The 19,678-nt window shown below is 44.6% G+C and overlaps 1 protein-coding gene across 1 annotated transcript in view; it reads right to left on the bottom strand.

The window, feature by feature from the left end:
• CSMD2 (CUB and Sushi multiple domains 2) overlaps positions 1–19,678 on the bottom strand; it is a 1,686,610-nt gene that overhangs the window by 136,872 nt on the left and 1,530,060 nt on the right. The window contains exon 43 of the mRNA XM_069756979.1: positions 17,653–17,830. Coding sequence (XP_069613080.1) covers positions 17,653–17,830 — 178 coding nt within the window. The remainder of the gene's footprint in view (positions 1–17,652; positions 17,831–19,678) is intronic.

The raw sequence follows: 19,678 nt of genomic DNA, 5'->3' as shown, positions 1-19,678 counted from the left end.
GGGCTTCATGTTAGTGGTAAATTTAGGTTGATAAATTCTGCGTTTATTTGTGATAAAAACGGAAATTTGGCAAAAATTTTGAAAATTTCGCAATTTTCACATTTTAAATTTTTATTCTGTTAAACCAGAGAGTTATGTGACACAAAATAGTTAATAAATAACATTTCCCACATGTATACTTTACATCAGCACAATTTTGGAAACAACATTTTTTTTGCTAGGAAGTTATAAGGGTTAAAATTTGACCAGCGATTTCTCATTTTTACAACGAAATTTACAAAACCATTTTTTTAGGGACCACCTCACATTTTAAGTCAGTTTGAGGGGTCTATATGGCTGAAAATACCCAAAAGTGACACCATTCTAAAAACTGCACCCCTCAAGGTACACAAAACCACATTCAAGAAGTTTATTAACCCTTCAGGTGCTTCACAGCAGCAGAAGCAACATGGAAGGAAAAAGTGAACATTTAACTTTTTAGCCACAAAAATGATCTTTTAGCAACAATTTTTTAATTTTCCCAATGGTAAAAAGAGAAACTGAACCACGAAAGTTATTGTCCAATTTGTCTTGAGTACGCTGATACCTCATATGTGGGGGTAAACCACTGTTTGGGCGCACGGCAGGGCTTGGAAGGGAAGGAGCGAAATTTGACTCTTTGAATGAAAAATTGGCTCCAGTCTTTAGCGGACACCATGTCACGTTTGGAGAGCCCCTGTGTGCCTAAACATTAGCGATCCCCCACAAATGACCCGATTTTGGAAACTAGACCCCAAAAGGAACTAATCTAGATGTGTGGTGAGCACTTTGAACCCCCAAGTGCTTCACAGAAGTTTATAATGCAGAGCTGTGAAAATAAAAAAAAAAATTCTTTTCTCAAAAATGATTTTTTTGCCTGCAATATTTTTATTTTTATTTAGGGTAACAAGAGAAATTTGACCCCAATATTTGTTGTCCAGTTTCTCCTGAGTACGGTGATACCCCATATGTGGGGGTAAACTACTGTTTGGGCACATGCCGGGGCTCGGAAGTGAAGTAATGATGTTTTGAAATGCAGACTTTGATGGAATGCTCTGCGGGCGTAACGTTGCGTTTGCAGAGACCCTGATGTGGCTAAACAGTAGAAACCCCTGACAAGTGACCCCATTTTGGAAACTAGACCCTGAAACGAACTTATCTAGATATGTGGTGAGCACTTTGAACCCCCAAGTGCTTCACAGAAGTTTATAACGCAGAGCCGTGAAAATAATAAATACTTTTTCTTTCCTCAAAAATAATATTTTAGCCCAGAATTTTTTATTTTCCTAAGGGTTACAGGAGAATCTGGACCAAAAAAGTTGTTGTCCAGTTTCTCCTGAGTACGCTGATACCCCATGTGTGGGGGTGAACCACTGTTTGGGCACACGTCGGGGCTCAGAAGGGAAATAGTGACTTTTGAAATGCAGACTTTGATGGAATGGTCTGCGGGCGTCACGTTGCGTTTGCAGAGCCCCTGGTGTGCCTAAACAGTAGAAACCCCCCACAAGTGACCCCATTTTAGAAACTAGACCCCTCAAGGAACTTATCTAGATATGTGGTGAGCACTTTGAACCCCCAAGTGCTTCACAGACGTTTACAACGCAGAGCCGTGAAAATAAAAAATCATTTTTCTTTCCTCAAAAATGATGTTTTAGCAAGCAATTTTTTATTTTCACAAGGGTAACAGAAGAAATTGGACCCCAGAAATTGTTGCGCAGTTTGTCCTGAGTATGCTGGTACCCCATATGTGGGGGTAAACCACTGTTTGGGCGCACGTCGGGGCTCGGAAGTGAGGGAGCACCATTTGACTTTTTGAATACAAGATTGGCTGGAATCAATGGTGGCGCCATGTTGCATTTGGAGACCCCTGATGTGCCTAAACAGTGGAAACCCCTCAATTCTACCTCCAACACTAACCCCAACACACCCCTAACCCTAATCCCAACTGTAGCCATAACCCTAATTACAACCCTAACCACAACCCTAATTCCAACCCTAACTCTAAGGCTATGTGCCCACGTTGCAGATTCGTGTGAGATTTTTCAGCACCATTTTTGAAAAATCCACGGGTAAAAGGCACTGCGTTTTACCTGCGGATTTACCGCGGATTTCCAGTGTTTTTTTGTGCGGATTTCACCTGCGGATTCCTATTGAGGAACAGGTGTAAAACGCTGCGGAATCTGCACAAAGAATTGACATGCTGTGGTAAATACAACGCAGCATTTCCGCGCGGTATTTTCCGCACCATGGGCACAGCGGATTTGGTTTTCCATAGGTTTACATGGAACTGTAAACCTGATGGAACACTGCTGCGAATCCGCAGCGGCCAATCCGCTGCGGATCCGCAGCCAAATCGCACCGTGTGCACATAGCCTAATTCTAAAGGTATGTGCACACGCTGCGGAAAATGCTGCGGATCCGCAGCAGTTTCCCATGAGTTTACAGTTCAATGTAAACCTGTGGGAAACAAAAATCGCTGTACACATGCTGCAGAAAAACTGCACGGAAACGCAGTGGTTAACATTCCGCAGCATGTCACTTCTTTCTGCGGATTCCACAGCGGTTTTACAACTGCTCCAATAGAAAATCGCAGTTGTAAAACCGCAGTGAAATGCGCAGAAAACCCACGGTAAATCCGCCATAATTCCGCAGCGGTTTAACACTGCGGATTTATCAAATCCGCAGCGGAAAAATCCGCAGAGGACCAGAATATGTGTGCACATACCGAAACCCTAACCCTAGTGGAAAAAAAGAAAAATCTTTATTTTATTATTGTCCCTACCTATGGGGGTTACAAAGGGGGGGGTCATTTACTATTTTTTTATTTTGATCACTGTGATAAGTTTTATCACAGTGATCAAAATGCACATTGGAACGAATCTGCCGGCCGGCCATTTTGGAAGATGGCGGCGCCCATGGAGAAGACGGATGGACCCCGGGAGGCTCGGTAAGTATGATGGGGTTGGGGGAGCACGGGGAGGGGTGGATCGGAGCATGGGGGGTGGATAGGAGCGCGGGGGTGGATCGGAGCATGGGGGGTGGATCGGAGCATGAGGGGGTGGATTGGAGCACGGGGGTGGATCGGAGCACGGGGGTGGATCGGAGTGCAGGGGGGTTGGATTGGAGCACGGGGGGTGGAATTGGAGCACGGGGGGAGCGGACAAGAGCACGGGGGGAGCGAACAGGAGGACGGAGGGGAGCGGAGCAGTGTACAGGACAGATCGGTGGCTTGGGGGGCGATCAGTGGGTTGGGGGAGCAGACCAGTGTTTCCAGCCATGGCCGATGATATTGCAGCATCGGCCATGGCTGGATTGTAATATTTCACCAGTTTTAATAGGTGAAATATTACAAATCGCTCTGATTGGCAGTTTCACTTTCAACAGCCAATCAGAGCGATCATAGCCACGGGGGGAGGGGGGGTGAAGTACCACTCCCCCTGTCCCTGCAGATCGGGTGAAATTGGAGTTAACCCTTTCACCCGATCTGCAGGGACATGATCTTTCCATGACGCCACATAGGCGTCATGGGTCGAATTGGCACCGACTTTCATGACGCCTACGTGGCATCAAAGGTCGGGAAGGGGTTAATAAAATGTGTTACGCATGGATTAGCAGCTATATTCTCACTATATAATGCCCCCAAAGCCGCTATTTGCACTTTCAGGGTGCTTACTGAGAGGCCCAGATCTAAACCTTTTTGTAGAAATTCTAACACCTTAGTAATTTGGACCCCATCTTGTAACTTCACCCTATAGGAGGATAGAAACCTTTCCCAAGTTTTGACGTATATTTTAGTGGTTACCGTTTTCCTACTTTTTAACAGTGTGGAAACTAATTTATCTGAAAAGCCCCTTCCTTTTAGTAGTGACCTCTCAAGTTCCACGCTGTCAAGTGGAGACTCTCTGACTTTGGGTGGAGCACCAGTCCCTGTGATAGGAGGTCCAGAAGATCCGGAAGAACCCAGGGATCGGTGACCGATAGCTTTCTCAGCCAGGAAAACCAGGTCCTTTTGGGCCAGAAGGGGGCTATTAGAATGAGTCTCACCCTGTCCTGTCTGATTTTCTGTAGAACTGCCGGAATAAGCATAGGAGGGGGAAAAGCATATGCGACACCCTGAGTCCAGCGAATTGTGAATGCATCCAGCGCCTGAGGACCCCCCTGGGGTCTAGAGAACAAAATTCTTTTACTTTTCTGTTTCTTACATCGGCAAAAAGGTCTATTACAGAGATCCCTCATAGCTTTGTGATCTGATCGAAGATGCTTTGATTTAGAGTCCATTCCCCCTGTTTTAACCCTGCTGTTCTGTTCGGTCTGGGGAGACCTATTTTGAACTTTGGTATTTTTTGGGGTGTTCAAGATGCGGTTCTGAAACTTGTGGTTGATTGACTTAAATGAGGATGGGTCGGTCGGCCCAGGGTTTCAGAGCCGCATCTTGAATATTTTAAAGAATATTGAAGTTCAAAGTCGGTCATTTTTGACCAACAGAACAGCAGGGTTAAATGGGTACGGCTTAAGAAGTCTGCTTTCTGATTTTCTACTCCTCTTATATGTAGCGCAGATAGGGATTAGAAGCTGTTCTCCGCTAAACTGAAGATTTCGGAAGTTGCCTTCATAAGGGCGTGAGATCTGGTCCCCCCCGGTGATTCAGGTAGGCTACCACTACCTGATTGTCCGAAAACACCCGGACATGATGCCCCTGTAGGTTGTGAAGGAAGGATAATAGAGCACGGCCCACCACCCAGAGTTCTTTTTGGATTGAGGAAGCTTTGAATTCCTGACCCCTACAGATTCCCTGAGTGACACTGTTGCCCAGGTGAGCTCCCCACCCCGTGGGACTAGCATCTGTGGTAACTATTCGAGATACCTCTATTACCCAAGTGACCCCTTTTGACAGGTTGTTGGGATCCAACCACCAAACTGGGGAATGAATAGTGGTTGAATTTAGAGTGATGTGGTCTTCTAGACGTCCCCTTAGTGTATTCTGATTCCTCAGATTGTCCCACTGGAGGTTTCTCGTGTGGAGTTGTGCCCACTGGACTGCTGAGAGGCAGGCAGAAAGGGACCCCAGCAATGACATTGCCTTTCTTAGGGTTATACGATGGTTTGAGCAAGCTTTTGAGACAAAATTTAAAATTTTTTGTTTTTTCTGGTCTAGAAGACGACATTCCTGTGTTATTGAGTCCAAGGTTAGGCCCAAAAACTCTTGAACTCTGGTCGGTTCTAGTTTTGATTTCTGAAGATGTATTATAAGCCACCCTAACTCTGTTAGAGTTTTTATCACTCTGTCGCACTGTTGACGGCAGTGTTGGACTGAATTGCTTACAATCAGAAAGTCATCCAAGTATGGAATTATCAAAATGTCTTTTTCTCTCAGGTGGGCCATCATTTCCGCAATCAATTTGGTAAATATGCGGGGTGCCACTGATATGCCAAAGGGAAGAGCTTTGTATTGATATTCCCTTACTTCCCCTCCCATGACTACAGCTAGTCTGAGGTATTTCTGGGAGTTCTTGTGAATAGGGATGTGATAATACGCGTCGCTGAGATCCAACACTATGATGAAATAGTCCGGAAACAGGTTTTTTATTGTTGATTTTATTGACTCCATTTTGAACATTTGGTTCTTTACAGCTTTATTCAGCTTCCTCAAGTTTATTATTATGTGGAAGGATCCATCCGGTTTTGGAACTAGGAATAAGGGGGAATAAAAACCTGTTCCTTTTTCCCCTGTGGGAACTTCATAGTAACATAGTAACATAGTTAGTAAGGCCGAAAAAAGACATTTGTCCATCCAGTTCAGCCTATATTCCATCATAATAAATACCCAGATCTACGTCCTTCTACAGAACCTAATAATTGTATGATACAATATTGTTCTGCTCCAGGAAGACATCCAGGCCTCTCTTGAACCCCTCGACTGAGTTCGCCATCACCACCTCCTCAGGCAAGCAATTCCAGATTCTCACTGCCCTAACAGTAAAGAATCCTCTTCTATGTTGGTGGAAAAACCTTCTCTCCTCCAGACGCAAAGAATGCCCCCTTGTGCCCGTCACCTTCCTTGGTATAAACAGATCCTCAGCGAGATATTTGTATTGTCCCCTTATATACTTATACATGGTTATTAGATCGCCCCTCAGTCGTCTTTTTTCTAGACTAAATAATCCTAATTTCGCTAATCTATCTGGGTATTGTAGTTCTCCCATCCTCTTTATTAATTTTGTTATAGAAAGGTTAACTTCCTGGATGATGGCTTTGTTTATGAGCTTCATAATCTCCTGTTCTAACGCCTGTTGTTGTTGAGGTGAGGATTTTAGCAGGGTGACCACATAATTTTGGGGAGGAAGGGAAGTAAAGTCGATTTGAAGTCCCGATTTTATCAAGTTCAATTTCCAGACACTGGTTGAGATTTTTTCCTAGGCCGGGAGGAATTGAGATAATCTCCCTCCCTCCCTGGGGGAGGTATCACTTAGTGGTCTTTTTATCTCTTGAGGAATTACCGAAAAGGAAGCCCTTATCTCTCCTTTTCCCATCATCCCATCTGTTCTGCTCTCTTGGTGGCCGTCTTCGGAAAAATTTCCTATTCTGAAAGGGCCGTTTAGCAAATGGTGCGGCCAGGATGGGGAACCCTTTTTTCTTGTCCCCTGCTTTTTGTAAAATATCATCCAGGGTCTCCCCAAACAAAAATTATTCACATGGGATTGAGCAAAGTTTCTGTTTGGTTTGAAGGTCGCCTGGCCAGCATTTTAACCATAAAGTCCTACGGGCTGCATTTGAAAGGGCTGCTGATTTAGAAGTGAGTTTAATGGAGTCAGCTGATGAGTCTGCCAGAAAGGCTGCTGCCCCTCTAACCATGGGAATAGATTCTATTACTTTATTTCTCGATACACCATCTCTTAGTTGTTTTTCCAAATTATCAATCCAAATCATTAGGGATCTAGAAGTGCATGCGGCTGCTATTGCTGGCCTTAAACATCCACCTGCCGACTCCCATGCCTCTTTAAGGAAGGTATCCGCTCTTTTGTCAAGGGGATCCTTCAGAGTTCCCATGTCCTCAAAGGGCAAAGCAAAATCTTTGAGGCCTTGGCTACTGCTACGTCAAGTTTAGGGGCCGTATCTCATGAAGTAGAAGCCTCTTCCTCGAAGGGATATTTTCTTTTAAGGGATGGTACTGAAGAGTTTTTTATTTCTGTTTTTTCCCACTCCCTTTTAATTAAGGCTTGGATGTTTTCATTAATACGTACTACTCTATGCTTTTTTTTACCTAATCCTCCAAACATTATGTTCTGTACTGTCTTGTCACCCCGGGGATCTAGGATGCCCATGGTCGATCTTACTGCTTTCACAAGTGCATCGACTTCATCTAAAGGAAAGCCGTTGCGAACTCCGCTCTCATTATCCGAGGAAGAGGAGGAGGAATCCCGTCTATCAGAGTCTCCAATGTCAGAACTAGAGGAATCGGAGTGGGAATCGAGTATGGGGGTTTTCCCCTTAACCCTTTCTCCTTTAAGGGATTTAAACACTGTCTCTACCTCTGATTTTATTACGGATCATAATTCAGAGGCGAAGTTTGGGGTTTCCTCGCAGAGGACTCGTCCTATACAGGAATCACACAACTTCTTATCCCAGGACTGCGGTAAGGGTTTCTCACACAGTGGGCAGGTTCTGTGTTTAGTTTTCCCCATTCTTTTCCTTGCCTAAAATAAATGGAGAAGAGGGGATCCCATTACACTAGTGAACTTTCACGAAGATCACTCACCCATCTTGCGCAGCCTCAGGTACCGGTTCTGGAGGAGGTGTAGGATCCTGTATCAGATCCGTTGGTGGTGGTGTCAGCTGGTTTACAACACTGGAGCCTTTGCTATGCTGTGTGGAATGGCTGCTGGACCGGGTATTGTGAGTGTCAGCAGAGGACCTCTTTCTTTGCACATCCGGCTTGCGCTGGTGGTGGCGCTGCTGCTGCGGCTGTAATAGCTGTGGCGGCTGGAGCTGCTGATCGCTGTCCTCCATGGTGTTGGACGGCATGCAGCAATGAATTGCACATCACTCCTCGTTTTCAAAACATGGCGCCAATACGAACCCCCTCCTCCATGGCTGTGTCACCGGGAAAGCGCTGAATCTCCTTTTTTTTTCCTTCTGCGCATGCGCGCACTGCCCGGAACCCGTAAATGAATAGGCACTATATCCGGGGCGGCGGCCATCTTTGTGTGCCCTAAGCACACCACGCCTGCGCCGCTGCGAATCCGTAAGTGCCCATTCTGGCACGGTCTTCCAAGCGTCCGGGTCCATGAAGCCCCTACCTCCTATCCGGAGTGGCAGCTGCACTTTCCCCACGCACTCTGCACACCCCTCGGTCCCAGCAGTGGCGGCATCGGACACCGCACCTAGCCGTGACAGGGGCCTCCCCGCTGCCATAACCCAACTGGCCGACTCCGATTCTTCATTCAGGTACCGATCCTAAAAGGTTCCCCGTCAGGGACGGGAAATCAAAACTGATGCAGGAGAGGGGTACCGCCCTTTTATCCTATAAGTTTCCTGTCCCTGAAGGGCGGATCCCCTCTCTCTGGTAGTGCTGTCATGGGAGACTGAGAAAAATGACTTAAAAAAGTTGAAATTTAAAGCTGACTACAGTGCAAAAAATAAAATTAAAAAAGGAGGAAAGCACACAAAACTCATCAAATAACTGCAGTAAATGCAGTAATGAATCTGGCGCATAGTATCTTGACCTGAATCCATGTAAATATCAAATCAATTCAATTCAAATGAGCTTTATTGGCAGGACTAAGGACATGTTAGCATTGCCAAAGCAAATGGTAAAAATAGGGGCACAGGGGGGTAGGGAGGCATATAGAGGTCCAGGATATATCTGGCTCCTTTTAGAGGATTGGGGCATGTCCAGGGTGGGGTACAGGAGTCTAAATCTATTAAATCAATTCTCTTGTATATACGAGTAACTATTTAGAAAATCTATTATACCTTTTTTTATATAAATTATGCTAATCTAATTTTTCCAGAATCACTTAGAGCACAACACAAATAATCCAGTATAAAAATGTATAAACATGACTAAAGCACTTTTGGACCATCTTAGAAGTGCATGTATGGCCTTGTATGGGACTACATTGTGCATTAGTTGTGCTAAAATCATGGAAATATTTTGTGGCAACCTTGCATCCACTGCAAAAAATCTGACCAAGCGTCAAATATCTGGCACTGGTCGAAAATGTCATCCAACATTTTCTTTCTTAGGCCATGTGCACACGTTGACTGAGTTTTTTTTACCTCAGTATCTGTAGCTAAAATCAGAAGGAGCGGAACAATCAGAGGAAAAGTCTAATAGAAGCACGTCACCACTTCTGTATTTATCACCCGCTCCTGGTTTTGGCTTACACATACTGAGGTAAATAAAAATCACCAAATACACAATATGTGCATGTGGCTTTACAGGAAACTGCTGAGGTGATACTGTAGCCAATGTAATCCCATAATTATCATGTGACACATGGGATTAAATCAGTGGCGTAGGAAGGGGGGTGCGGGGGGGGCGGTCCGCCCCGGGCGGCACAATGCAGGGGGCGGCCGGCGCTGCAGAAGAAAAAAAAAAAAAAAAAGATGCCCCTTTAAATCTTCGGGCGGCGCCGTCCGCCGCCACGACCAGGGCCAGCTCCCCCCACCACCGGACCCCGCCCCCCGCTCTATACTCACCTCTCCTGGTTCCTGCGGCGCCGGCAGCTGCAGCGTCCTCTGACTCTGCGACGTCTCAGAGCAGAGGGCGCGATGACGTCACTACTGTGCGCGTCGCTCTGCCTCTCTGTCCTGAGCGTCGCAGAGCCGGAGAGACGCTGACTGCACCGGACCTGCGCTAGGAACGGGAGAGGTGAGGATTTTACTTTTTTTTTTTTTTCTTTATGTCTGACTGTCTGGGGCTGGGGCAATGCTGGACACACTGGGGCAATACTGGAGACCATGGGGCAGATTGCTGGACACACTGGGGCAGTACTGGAGACCATGGGGCAGATTGCTGGACACACTGGGGCAATACAGGAGACTATGGGGCAGATTGCTGGACACACTGGGGCAATACAGGAGACCATGGGGCAGATTGCTGGACACACTGGGGCAATACATGAGACCATGGGGCAGATTGCTGGACACACTGGGGCAATACATGAGACCATGGGGCAGATTGCTGGACACACTGGGGCAATACAGGAGACTATGGGGCAGATTGCTGGACACACTGGGGCAGTACAGGAGACTATGGGGCAGATTGCTGGACACACTGGGGCAATACAGGAGACCATGGGGCAGATTGCTGGACACACTGGGGCAATACATGAGACCATGGGGCAGATTGCTGGACACACTGGGGCAATACATGAGACCATGGGGCAGATTGCTGGACACACTGGGGCAATACAGGAGACTATGGGGCAGATTGCTGGACACACTGGGGCAATACTGGAGACCATGGGGCAGATTGCTGGACACACTGGGGCAATACAGGAGACCATGTGGCAGAATGCTGGACACACTGGGGCAATACAGGAGACCATGGGGCAGATTGCTGGACACTGGGGCAATACTGGAGACCATGGGGCAGAATGCTGGACACACTGGGGCAATACAGGAGACCATGTGGCAGAATGCTGGACACACTGGGGCAATACAGGAGACCATGGGGCAGATTGCTGGACACACTGGGGCAATACAGGAGACAATGTGGCAGAATGCTGGACACACTGGGGCAATACAGGAGACCATGGGGCAGATTGCTGGACACACTGGGGCAATACTGGAGACCATGGGGCAGAATGCTGGACACACTGGGGAAATACTGGAGACCATGGGGCAGAATGCTGGACACACTGGGGAAATACTGGAGACCATGGGGCAGATTGCTGGACACACTGGGGCAATACAGGAGACAATGTGGCAGAATGCTGGACACACTGGGGCAATACAGGAGACCATGGGGCAGATTGCTGGACACACTGGGGCAATACTGGAGACCATGGGGCAGAATGCTGGACACACTGGGGAAATACTGGAGACCATGGGGCAGAATGCTGGACACACTGGGGCAATACAGGAGACTATGGGGCAGATTGCTGGACACACTGAATACTGGAGACCATGGGGCAGATTTCAGGACACATTGAGGCAATGCTGGAGACCCTGGGCAGACTTCTGGACATACTGGGGCAATACTGGAGACCATGGGGCAGATTGCTGGACACACCGGGGCAATACTGGAGACCATGGGGCAGAATGCTGGACACACTGGGGCAATACAGGAGACCATGGGGCAGATTGCTGGATACACCGGGGCAATACTGGAGACCATGGGGCAGAATGCTGGACACACTGGGGCAATACAGGAGACCATGGGGCAGATTGCTGGACACACTGGGGCAATACTGGAGACCCTGGGGCAGATTTCTGGACACATTGAGGCAATGCTGGAGACCCTGGGGCAGACTTCTGGACACACTGGGGCAATGCTGGACACTGGGGCAGATTGCTGGACACACTGGGGGTAATATGCTGGACACACTGGGGCAATGCTGGACACTGGGGGTAATATGCTGGACACACTGGGGCAGACTGCTGGACACACTGGGGAAAGGCTGGACACTGGGGCAGATTGCTGGACACACTGGGGGCAGTGCTGGACATACTGGGGCAGATTGCTGGACACACTGGGGGTAATATGCTGGACACACTGGGGCAGATTGCTGGACAACATGGGGGTAATATGCTGGACACACTGGGGCAGATTGCTGGACAACATGGGGGTAATATGCTGGACACACTGGGGGCAGGACTTGAGGCATGGGCAGAATGTAGATACGGGGCATGATTGGAGACACGGGGCAGGATTGGATCATGGAGCAGGACGGATACGATGGAGGCTGGTGGGGCAGGATGTGGAGATCATATGGGGTAGAATGGATACTCATGAGGGCAGGATGCGAGAACATATGGCTGGAGCCAGGAATGAGAAACGGGGCCAGGGTGGGGAATATTATTACCATAGGGGCTAATTAAGGGATATTATTACTGCAGTGATGTATTTATTTTATTTTTTGAGTATACTGTTTTAAATGGGGGGGCGGTCCTGTTACTGTGCAGAGTGACACTATATCACCTTTTTTTCTTCATGTGATGTAATGTAGAAGTTGTGAAAAATTAAGTAATGTGTTCTGCAAGCGGAGCTCGAGATAGCTGTGTTATTTCCTGCAGAAACGAGTCCTGGCTGGAAGGAATGATGGCGGTCTGTGCTGGCTGAAAGATGAAGGACTTCACCTAGAGACGTCACTGGTGAGTCAGTGTTACCTATACACTGACACTATACACTGTATACTATATAGAGGTCCTGTGTATAATGTCACCAGTGATCTCTGTATTACCTCTACACAGACACTGCATACTAAGTACAGATCTCCTGTGAATACTGGCACTTATGGTGATAGTATTGTGGGGTTTTTTTTATTACTGATCAGTATTGTAGTATTCAGTCACTATGTGGTGGTAATATGTGGTCTGGAAATGGTGTTGTGGTATTTGTCCCTTGTATGTAGTATTATTCGGTCACTATGTGGCCTGGTCATGGTGTGGTGGTATTAAGTCACAGGTGTGGCATGTGAGGGTGACACCATTAGGCCCAGTTTAAGTTCTACAAAACAGGAAAACCGTTTTTGGTAACCTTTGTGTGTATTGAGCCGGGGGGGGGGGGGGGGCGCCAAACTCGGGAACAGCCCCGGGCGGCAAAAGCTCTAGCTACGCCTCTGGATTAAATATTAAGTGGGCAGCACAATCATCAGTGAGCCTCTGTGCAAGGACAGGATATAGCCAATATCTTATCATAGAACACACCATAAAGTATTTTTAACAATTCTCTAGTAATCACAGACCTTGAAATTTATTACCTCAATGGTTTACATGCAATCAAATAGACAGTAGGAAGGTGACACTAAGGTTCCTTACCTACTAGGCCCCTGGAAAGTTGCACATGGTGTGAATATGGCATGTCTGCCTCTGAAATCCTATATATGTAATTTTATGGGACTTATTTTGCCCTTATTTATGCAAAGCACTGGGCCAAAAACTGCATCCACTAACTAGCTTACTTCAGTACCAGAAGAGTCTCCTAGAGTACCTCAAGAATGGAGCTCCAAATGTCCAACAGAGAAAACCCTGATTTTGGATTCATTAGTAGTCACTTGGGTCTAGAGGTTATGAATATGCAAATGTTTTGCTTAGCTGTGAGATGTGGCTCAGAATAATTTTCTCTGCTGGTCCCATTCTGGAACTAAATGAAGGAAGACATAACCTCTGGTGGTATATAAAGGCAATGCACTTAGACCATTGTAAAATACACTCCTTCATGTACAAAAGACAGACCACACATACTTTATGGTTGACATCTTAAACTACAAATCAAACACAATACTGCAATGTACAGTGGATGACCTGTCCTATTTCTTAAAGACTTCTGTAGACGTCTTCGACAGATTCAGTGCGTCGGATGAAAAGTTTCAACCAATCCATAATCATAGACATACATAAGTAGGCTTATGTATCCAGTACTGTATATCATGAATACAGAAGGGATTGCAAATATATTTGACTAGTACTTTCATAGACCTTTAATGATCTGATAACCAATTCTTTCTATCTTTCTGCAAGTCTGAGATCTGGACCTCACTTTCTTTGAGATGTTAAACCAGGCCCATATCCATCAGTTATAAGCCATGCCGGTGCTTATTAATGTATTAAATAATCATGTGAAGCTGATTTTTCATTTCACTGGCATTATGCATTATTCCTGTAGCAGGGGTATATAAGAAACAGTGCGGCATTTTGGTATATTATAGGTTAAGCAGCCTGTCCAATCCATTCAATACGCAGCAAATTCTCCTACAGATAACCGGTTGCTTTGATATTCCAGATATATGGACTCGGCAGGAATTCTGTGTGAGTAAGAAATGGACTGAAGGTTTCCAGCTATGCAGTAAAAGAGGAAAGTTGGGTGGGACATCTCAGTCCACGGCAGGATCTCACCACCTTCACCTACTGCCCAGCATGAGGTTTTCAAGATATATCAAACTTGATGCCTGATGAAACTGTATGTGATTTTTTAACATCCTTTACATTCTAAGCATCAAGCTTCAAAACTCAACAAAAAGCATTATGTAAGTGTGGTATTCTAAGAGTACTTTACTATACAGAAAGAACAAAGACATTGAGTCCGGTCTGCGAACTCCTAAGATTTTACTCCCTTTATGCTTCATGTTACACCTTTTTAATGCAAGTTTTTACAATTTCATAGGTAATAAGATTCAAAATGGACATACGTCCATTAACTAAAAATAAAAAAGGCCCTTGTTGATCCAGAAAAAGACTAAGACCCTTGGTATTCAATACTATATTTACCTTACATTAGCTGAAGGCACAAATTCTCTGGGACCCTAAAAGGAACCTATCATGTCTCCAAACACTATTAGCCGGCAGAAATGAGCTAATCTGCAGGTTAATAGCATCAAACTGAAAGCGAAGCTACCGAGAGGAAATTAACTTTGCTCCTCTCAGCAGTCTTTGACTTTCAGTCGTAGAACTGCGACAGACACAGCTTCAGTCACCGCTCAGTATATAGTGAGCCGCGTCTGTAAGCACTCGCCGACACATTGACTGACCACCATCTCTATGGCGTTTCAGTGCAGAGGCTACCATCAGCCAAATGTGTCAGGATGTACTTACAGCTGCTGCTCACTGTATACTGAATGGTGACTGAAGCCACGTGGGCACACCTGTATGACTGAAAGTCGGAGGCTACCAGGCAGAAAAAAGATCATTTTCTCCCAGTAGCTGGAATTTCAGAAAGGTGGTCAGGCAGCTTTCCAACATTATTAATCTGCAGACTAACCCCAAATCTGCAGGTTAATAGCATTTGGGGACACGACATGTTCTCTTTAAGGCCAAAGGCATTCAATGAATGTAAGCCAAACTTTTGTTAGTCCAACAGCCATCTCTCTTAATTCTTCTGTATACATGCATGTTTAGCTCAGGTGAGCATACACAGGCTCTCAACAAAAAGAAAGGAGTGTCGCCAGACATAAAAAGATATGCCAATATATAACAGCATGGCAGAGGATGAAAGCACACTTGCAGGGTAAATAGCAGTCTGTGGATACATTTGACATATGGGCAACAAGCTTTCAAATTTGCAGGGATAATGCTCCCTTACTTTTAGCAAAATTACAAATTTCTACTGTTTTATTAAAAATTAGATTTTTGGCAAAAAAATACTTAGCATCTCTATATTATACATAGTAGATATATCTCAAAAAATGAACATAATATAAAATTCTTAGTTGTCTGCATTTGTTCCTCAATCTATTCCCTATTTATTCCCAGAAATCTGCAAGCAATCAGTAATTTTAGGCTGTGGACAAGCTGAAAAGTATCTGTACTTATGATTAGTGATGAGTGAGTGTGCTCGTTACTCGAGATTTCCAAGCATGCTCGGTTGTTCTCCGAGTATCTTGGGCGTGCTCGTAGATTATGTTTGAGTTTTCGCAGCTGCATGATTTGTGGCTGCTAGACAGCCTGAATACATGTGAGGATTCCCTAACAAACAGGCAATCCCTGCATGTGTTCAGGTTGTCTAACAGCCACAAATCATGCAGCTGCGGAGACACAATCATAATCTACTAGCACGCCCAAGATACTCGGAGAACAACCGAGCATGCTCGGAAAATTCGAGTAATGAGCACACTCACTCATCACTACTTATGATCCTTATTTTTATTTACATCAGATATGACTAGTACTTTCATAGACCTTTACTTACATACATGAATAATATTAGCAGCAACTGAAAGCAAAGTAAATTCATGCAACAGGGGAAATGTGATTTTTCTCAAAGCAATTCCCTCCTGTAATTGTTTTTTTTCTATAATATAATACAGGATAGGCCATGAAAACCAGAACCCTGTGTTTTGCTGAAAGAAAAGTTCAAGACCATATTTAAGATCAGCTACTGTAAGGAAAAAGGAGGAAATAAAAGTAAAATATAAGCATTTTAGTTCAAATGTATCAAAAAGCATCATAACAGCTATAGTCACTTCCGATGCGGAGCCGTTCCAACAGTGTCGGCACTGGCTCTCCTCGGGCTCGGACAAATCTTATATCTGGAGGAAGTGAGCAGCTGTAGCTATCACTTCTGTAAGACGTAAGATTTGTCCGATGGATGAAGAGTAAAGCAGCTGCTGATTGGCTGCAGGGCTCATGTGGAGTAACAATGTCACATGAGCCCCAGGAGAGCCAATACTGACACTACTGAAATGGCTCCAGAGGTGAGCATCAGTGTTATTATTTTACTTGGCCGGGGGACATAGTGATTGAGAAGGGGTTTTCTGAGTAGTGGACAACCACTTTAATCCAAGGGTTAACATACAACCCTTGGTCAAGGAGATATGAGATTCATAAGAATAACTGTAATTGTTATAGTAATAACTGCAGGATTTTTATACTGTGAATTAGATATTTTATTTTATATGATTTGCTAAAGAAAACTATTGAAGATAAAACTTATCATATATTGTAAATATGGTACCTAATATTTCAGCTAACCCCTTGCCGACATGCGCCATAGTAGTACTGCTCTGCGGGAACTGCGGTCCTGCAAACAGCTGTACTAGTACGGTGAATGGATTGCACGGCTTCACGCTGAGCTCAGTGGCGATCAGGTGCGGATGTTAGCTGTATGTGACAGCTGACACCCCGCAGCAATGCTCACGATCATTACTAGCCCCGATCACGGTTAATTAACCCATCTGATGCCGCTGTCAGTAGTGACAGCGACATAGAGGGGCATTGTGCAGGGAAGGGGCTCCCTGCGCGCTCCCATGAGGACAACGCGATGCGGGGATGGTCGTGGGGTCCTTCCAGGTCCTTCCGGGAATGTGGCTTCCCAGTGCCTGCAGAGAGCAGGACCTGAGACACCTCCTTCCCTTCCTGTCAGATGCTGCTCCGATGTTCTGCATTGCAGAACCGCAGATCAGCGATCTGATGTAATACAGTAATGTCCCATCCTGGGACAATGTATAAAAGTAAAAAAAATAAAATTTTAAAAGTGTAAAAATATTTAAAAAGAAATCCCTAAATAAAAAAAAAGAAACACATATTTTTCCAATAAATACATTTATTTATGTAAGCAAAAAAAAATTAAAAATAAAAGTACACATACTGTATTTGGTATTGCTGAGTGTGTAATGACCTGTATAAGGCCGGGGTCACACTTGCAAGTGTGATGCGAGAAACTCACACGAGTCTCAATACCTGACACTGCCGCCGGCACTCGGGACTGGAGCGTGTGGCTGCATGTATTTCTATGAAGCCGCACACTGCGGTCCCGAGTGCCAAAGGCAGTGCCGGGTACTGATTCGCGAGTTTCTCGCATCACACTCGCAAGGGTGGCCTTGGCCTAAAACTGTCCCACTAGTTAACCCCTTCAGTGAACACCATAAAAAAATAAATAAAAAACAATGCTTAGGAGGAATTCAGGGTTCTTGTTTTCAAGGCGTAATATGTGTAGTCCTACATAGCTTTTTTTTAGTATTAGTTACTCACCAAATGGTGATGTGATCATTCAGAGGTTCTGTTTCCAGAATAGTGAAGTTAATGTGAATTCCATATCCTATTGGCACAGTAATGATCCAGGAACAATCCTGGGAATTTGGATATTGGCTAGGGAAGCCAGGAGAATACACGGAACCATTGAAGGCAGTGACATTTCCTCCACATGGAACTAAATAGCACAATAAAATATAGTAAAATAATAATTTAATTAATTACTGTGAAATCAAAATGCTGAAATAATTATTATATATTGCTTTAAATTTAATCAGCCACATTGCAACCTTATATAATTTAAAGAGTAACCATTGTTTTAATTTTTATTTCATAAATCAATAGTACACATGAAAATAAGAAACTTTATATTATATCTTATCAAAGACATCAGCTTCTTTCTCGGCCAGAGCTGATCAGTCATTATCAAAATTCTCAATTCTGAGCTAAATTCTGTATTCAGTGAAGACTTTCCATTACTGAGAGGAGATGGGTGTTACTACTGATGGGAGTCTATGGAGGCTGCGGGAGGGAGGAGCTAGAGACAGAGCTTCCTCCTCTTCCTCCTATCTGCATAGACTCTCATCAGTAGTAACTCCCATCTCCTATTTCAGTAATGGAAAGTCTTCACTGAATCCAGATTTTATCTCAGAATTGAGATTTTTGATAATGACTGATGAATTCTGGCAGAGAAAGAAGCAGAATTCTCTGTTAAGATATATTATAAAGTTGCTTATTTTCATGTGTACTATTGATGTTTAAGATAAAAATTAAAATGACCGTTATGCTTTAAATGAAGGACATACATTTTAGTTTCCAATACAATGCTGAACATGTGCAAAATAGAAGATGGGGTTAAGAAGGAAAAATCCATCTTTATCCATGCGAATGTACATGCAGAGGTATATCATCAATCCCATATGCCCTATAGCATACTTTGGCTCACAAATCCCCCTCCCTTCTTACTTTATACCAAGAATTGGACTTTTTTAAGTTCCTACATTGTTTCTTGGGAGAATCAGGCTTGCAGCATGCCTTTTTCCCCATGTTAACAGTCTTGCATTTCTTGGCAACGTCCCTTTGTAAAGCCACTCCCAGTATTTGGGGTATCGCCAACGCTGCCAGCCACAAATATGACCCACTTTTGGATCAATTAATGTACAGGCTCATAGACAGTCATCTTTTAACAATTGCATCTTCCCGATATAATATACTAAACTTGTTTCAACAGTAAAGGGGACAGGGTCCCTTTATTAATTATTTGCAAGCTTAGGATTGCAATCAGTCATGCTCCACTGTGGATAAACTCTATTTTCTTAATTAGAAAAATGCTTCCCTTTTTGAGCGTCAGGCTCCCATGCCTAGGTGTAATAACAGGCTCGTATTGTTCTTTTTAATAGATCGCAGTTTGGTGGGCTTTCACTCAGTCCCTCCGGCTTTCAAATGCTCTATTTGCTTGTCTTGTATCTTTCCATTCACTACTTTCACCCTAAGGGAATGCGAATGCAATATCTTTTTCCACCTGGAACCCACCTTAAAAAGCAATAAAAAAACATGCCAAAAAGAACGAGCATATGCATAGTAATGTTAGCAAGACTTGCTGTGCATATGTTCCGTCATTTTGCACATTTTTTCAACTGCTTCAGGGTTTTAAAGCTGTGAATTTGATAGCAGAGGTGACCAAACCATTCATCTGGAGGCTTTCTTGGAAGCCACCACTATATTATATATGGAGAAAACACCCACACCAAAGATGCTACGAAAGTTGCCCGAAAAGACGTAAAAAGAGATTCACGGAAAACCCCACTGGTGTTATCCGAATCATCTCCTGCTTCAAAAACAATGTGTGTATGGTGGTGTCTAAAAGACACCATGTGCACTTACCCTTAGTGTTAACGCGGCATGCTGAGTACTTACAGAAGGGATAAGACAAATGCACACATGCAGCTGTACAGATTAAATAAGATGACAAAGCTAACACATGACATATGCAAGAAAGTTAAGAGTGAAGCTACTGTTTTGGCTG

The sequence above is a fragment of the Ranitomeya imitator genome, chromosome 3, assembly GCF_032444005.1.
Source record: "Ranitomeya imitator isolate aRanImi1 chromosome 3, aRanImi1.pri, whole genome shotgun sequence".
Taxonomy (NCBI): Eukaryota; Metazoa; Chordata; class Amphibia; order Anura; family Dendrobatidae; genus Ranitomeya; species Ranitomeya imitator.
This window is presented reverse-complemented; position numbering and strand designations above follow the sequence as displayed.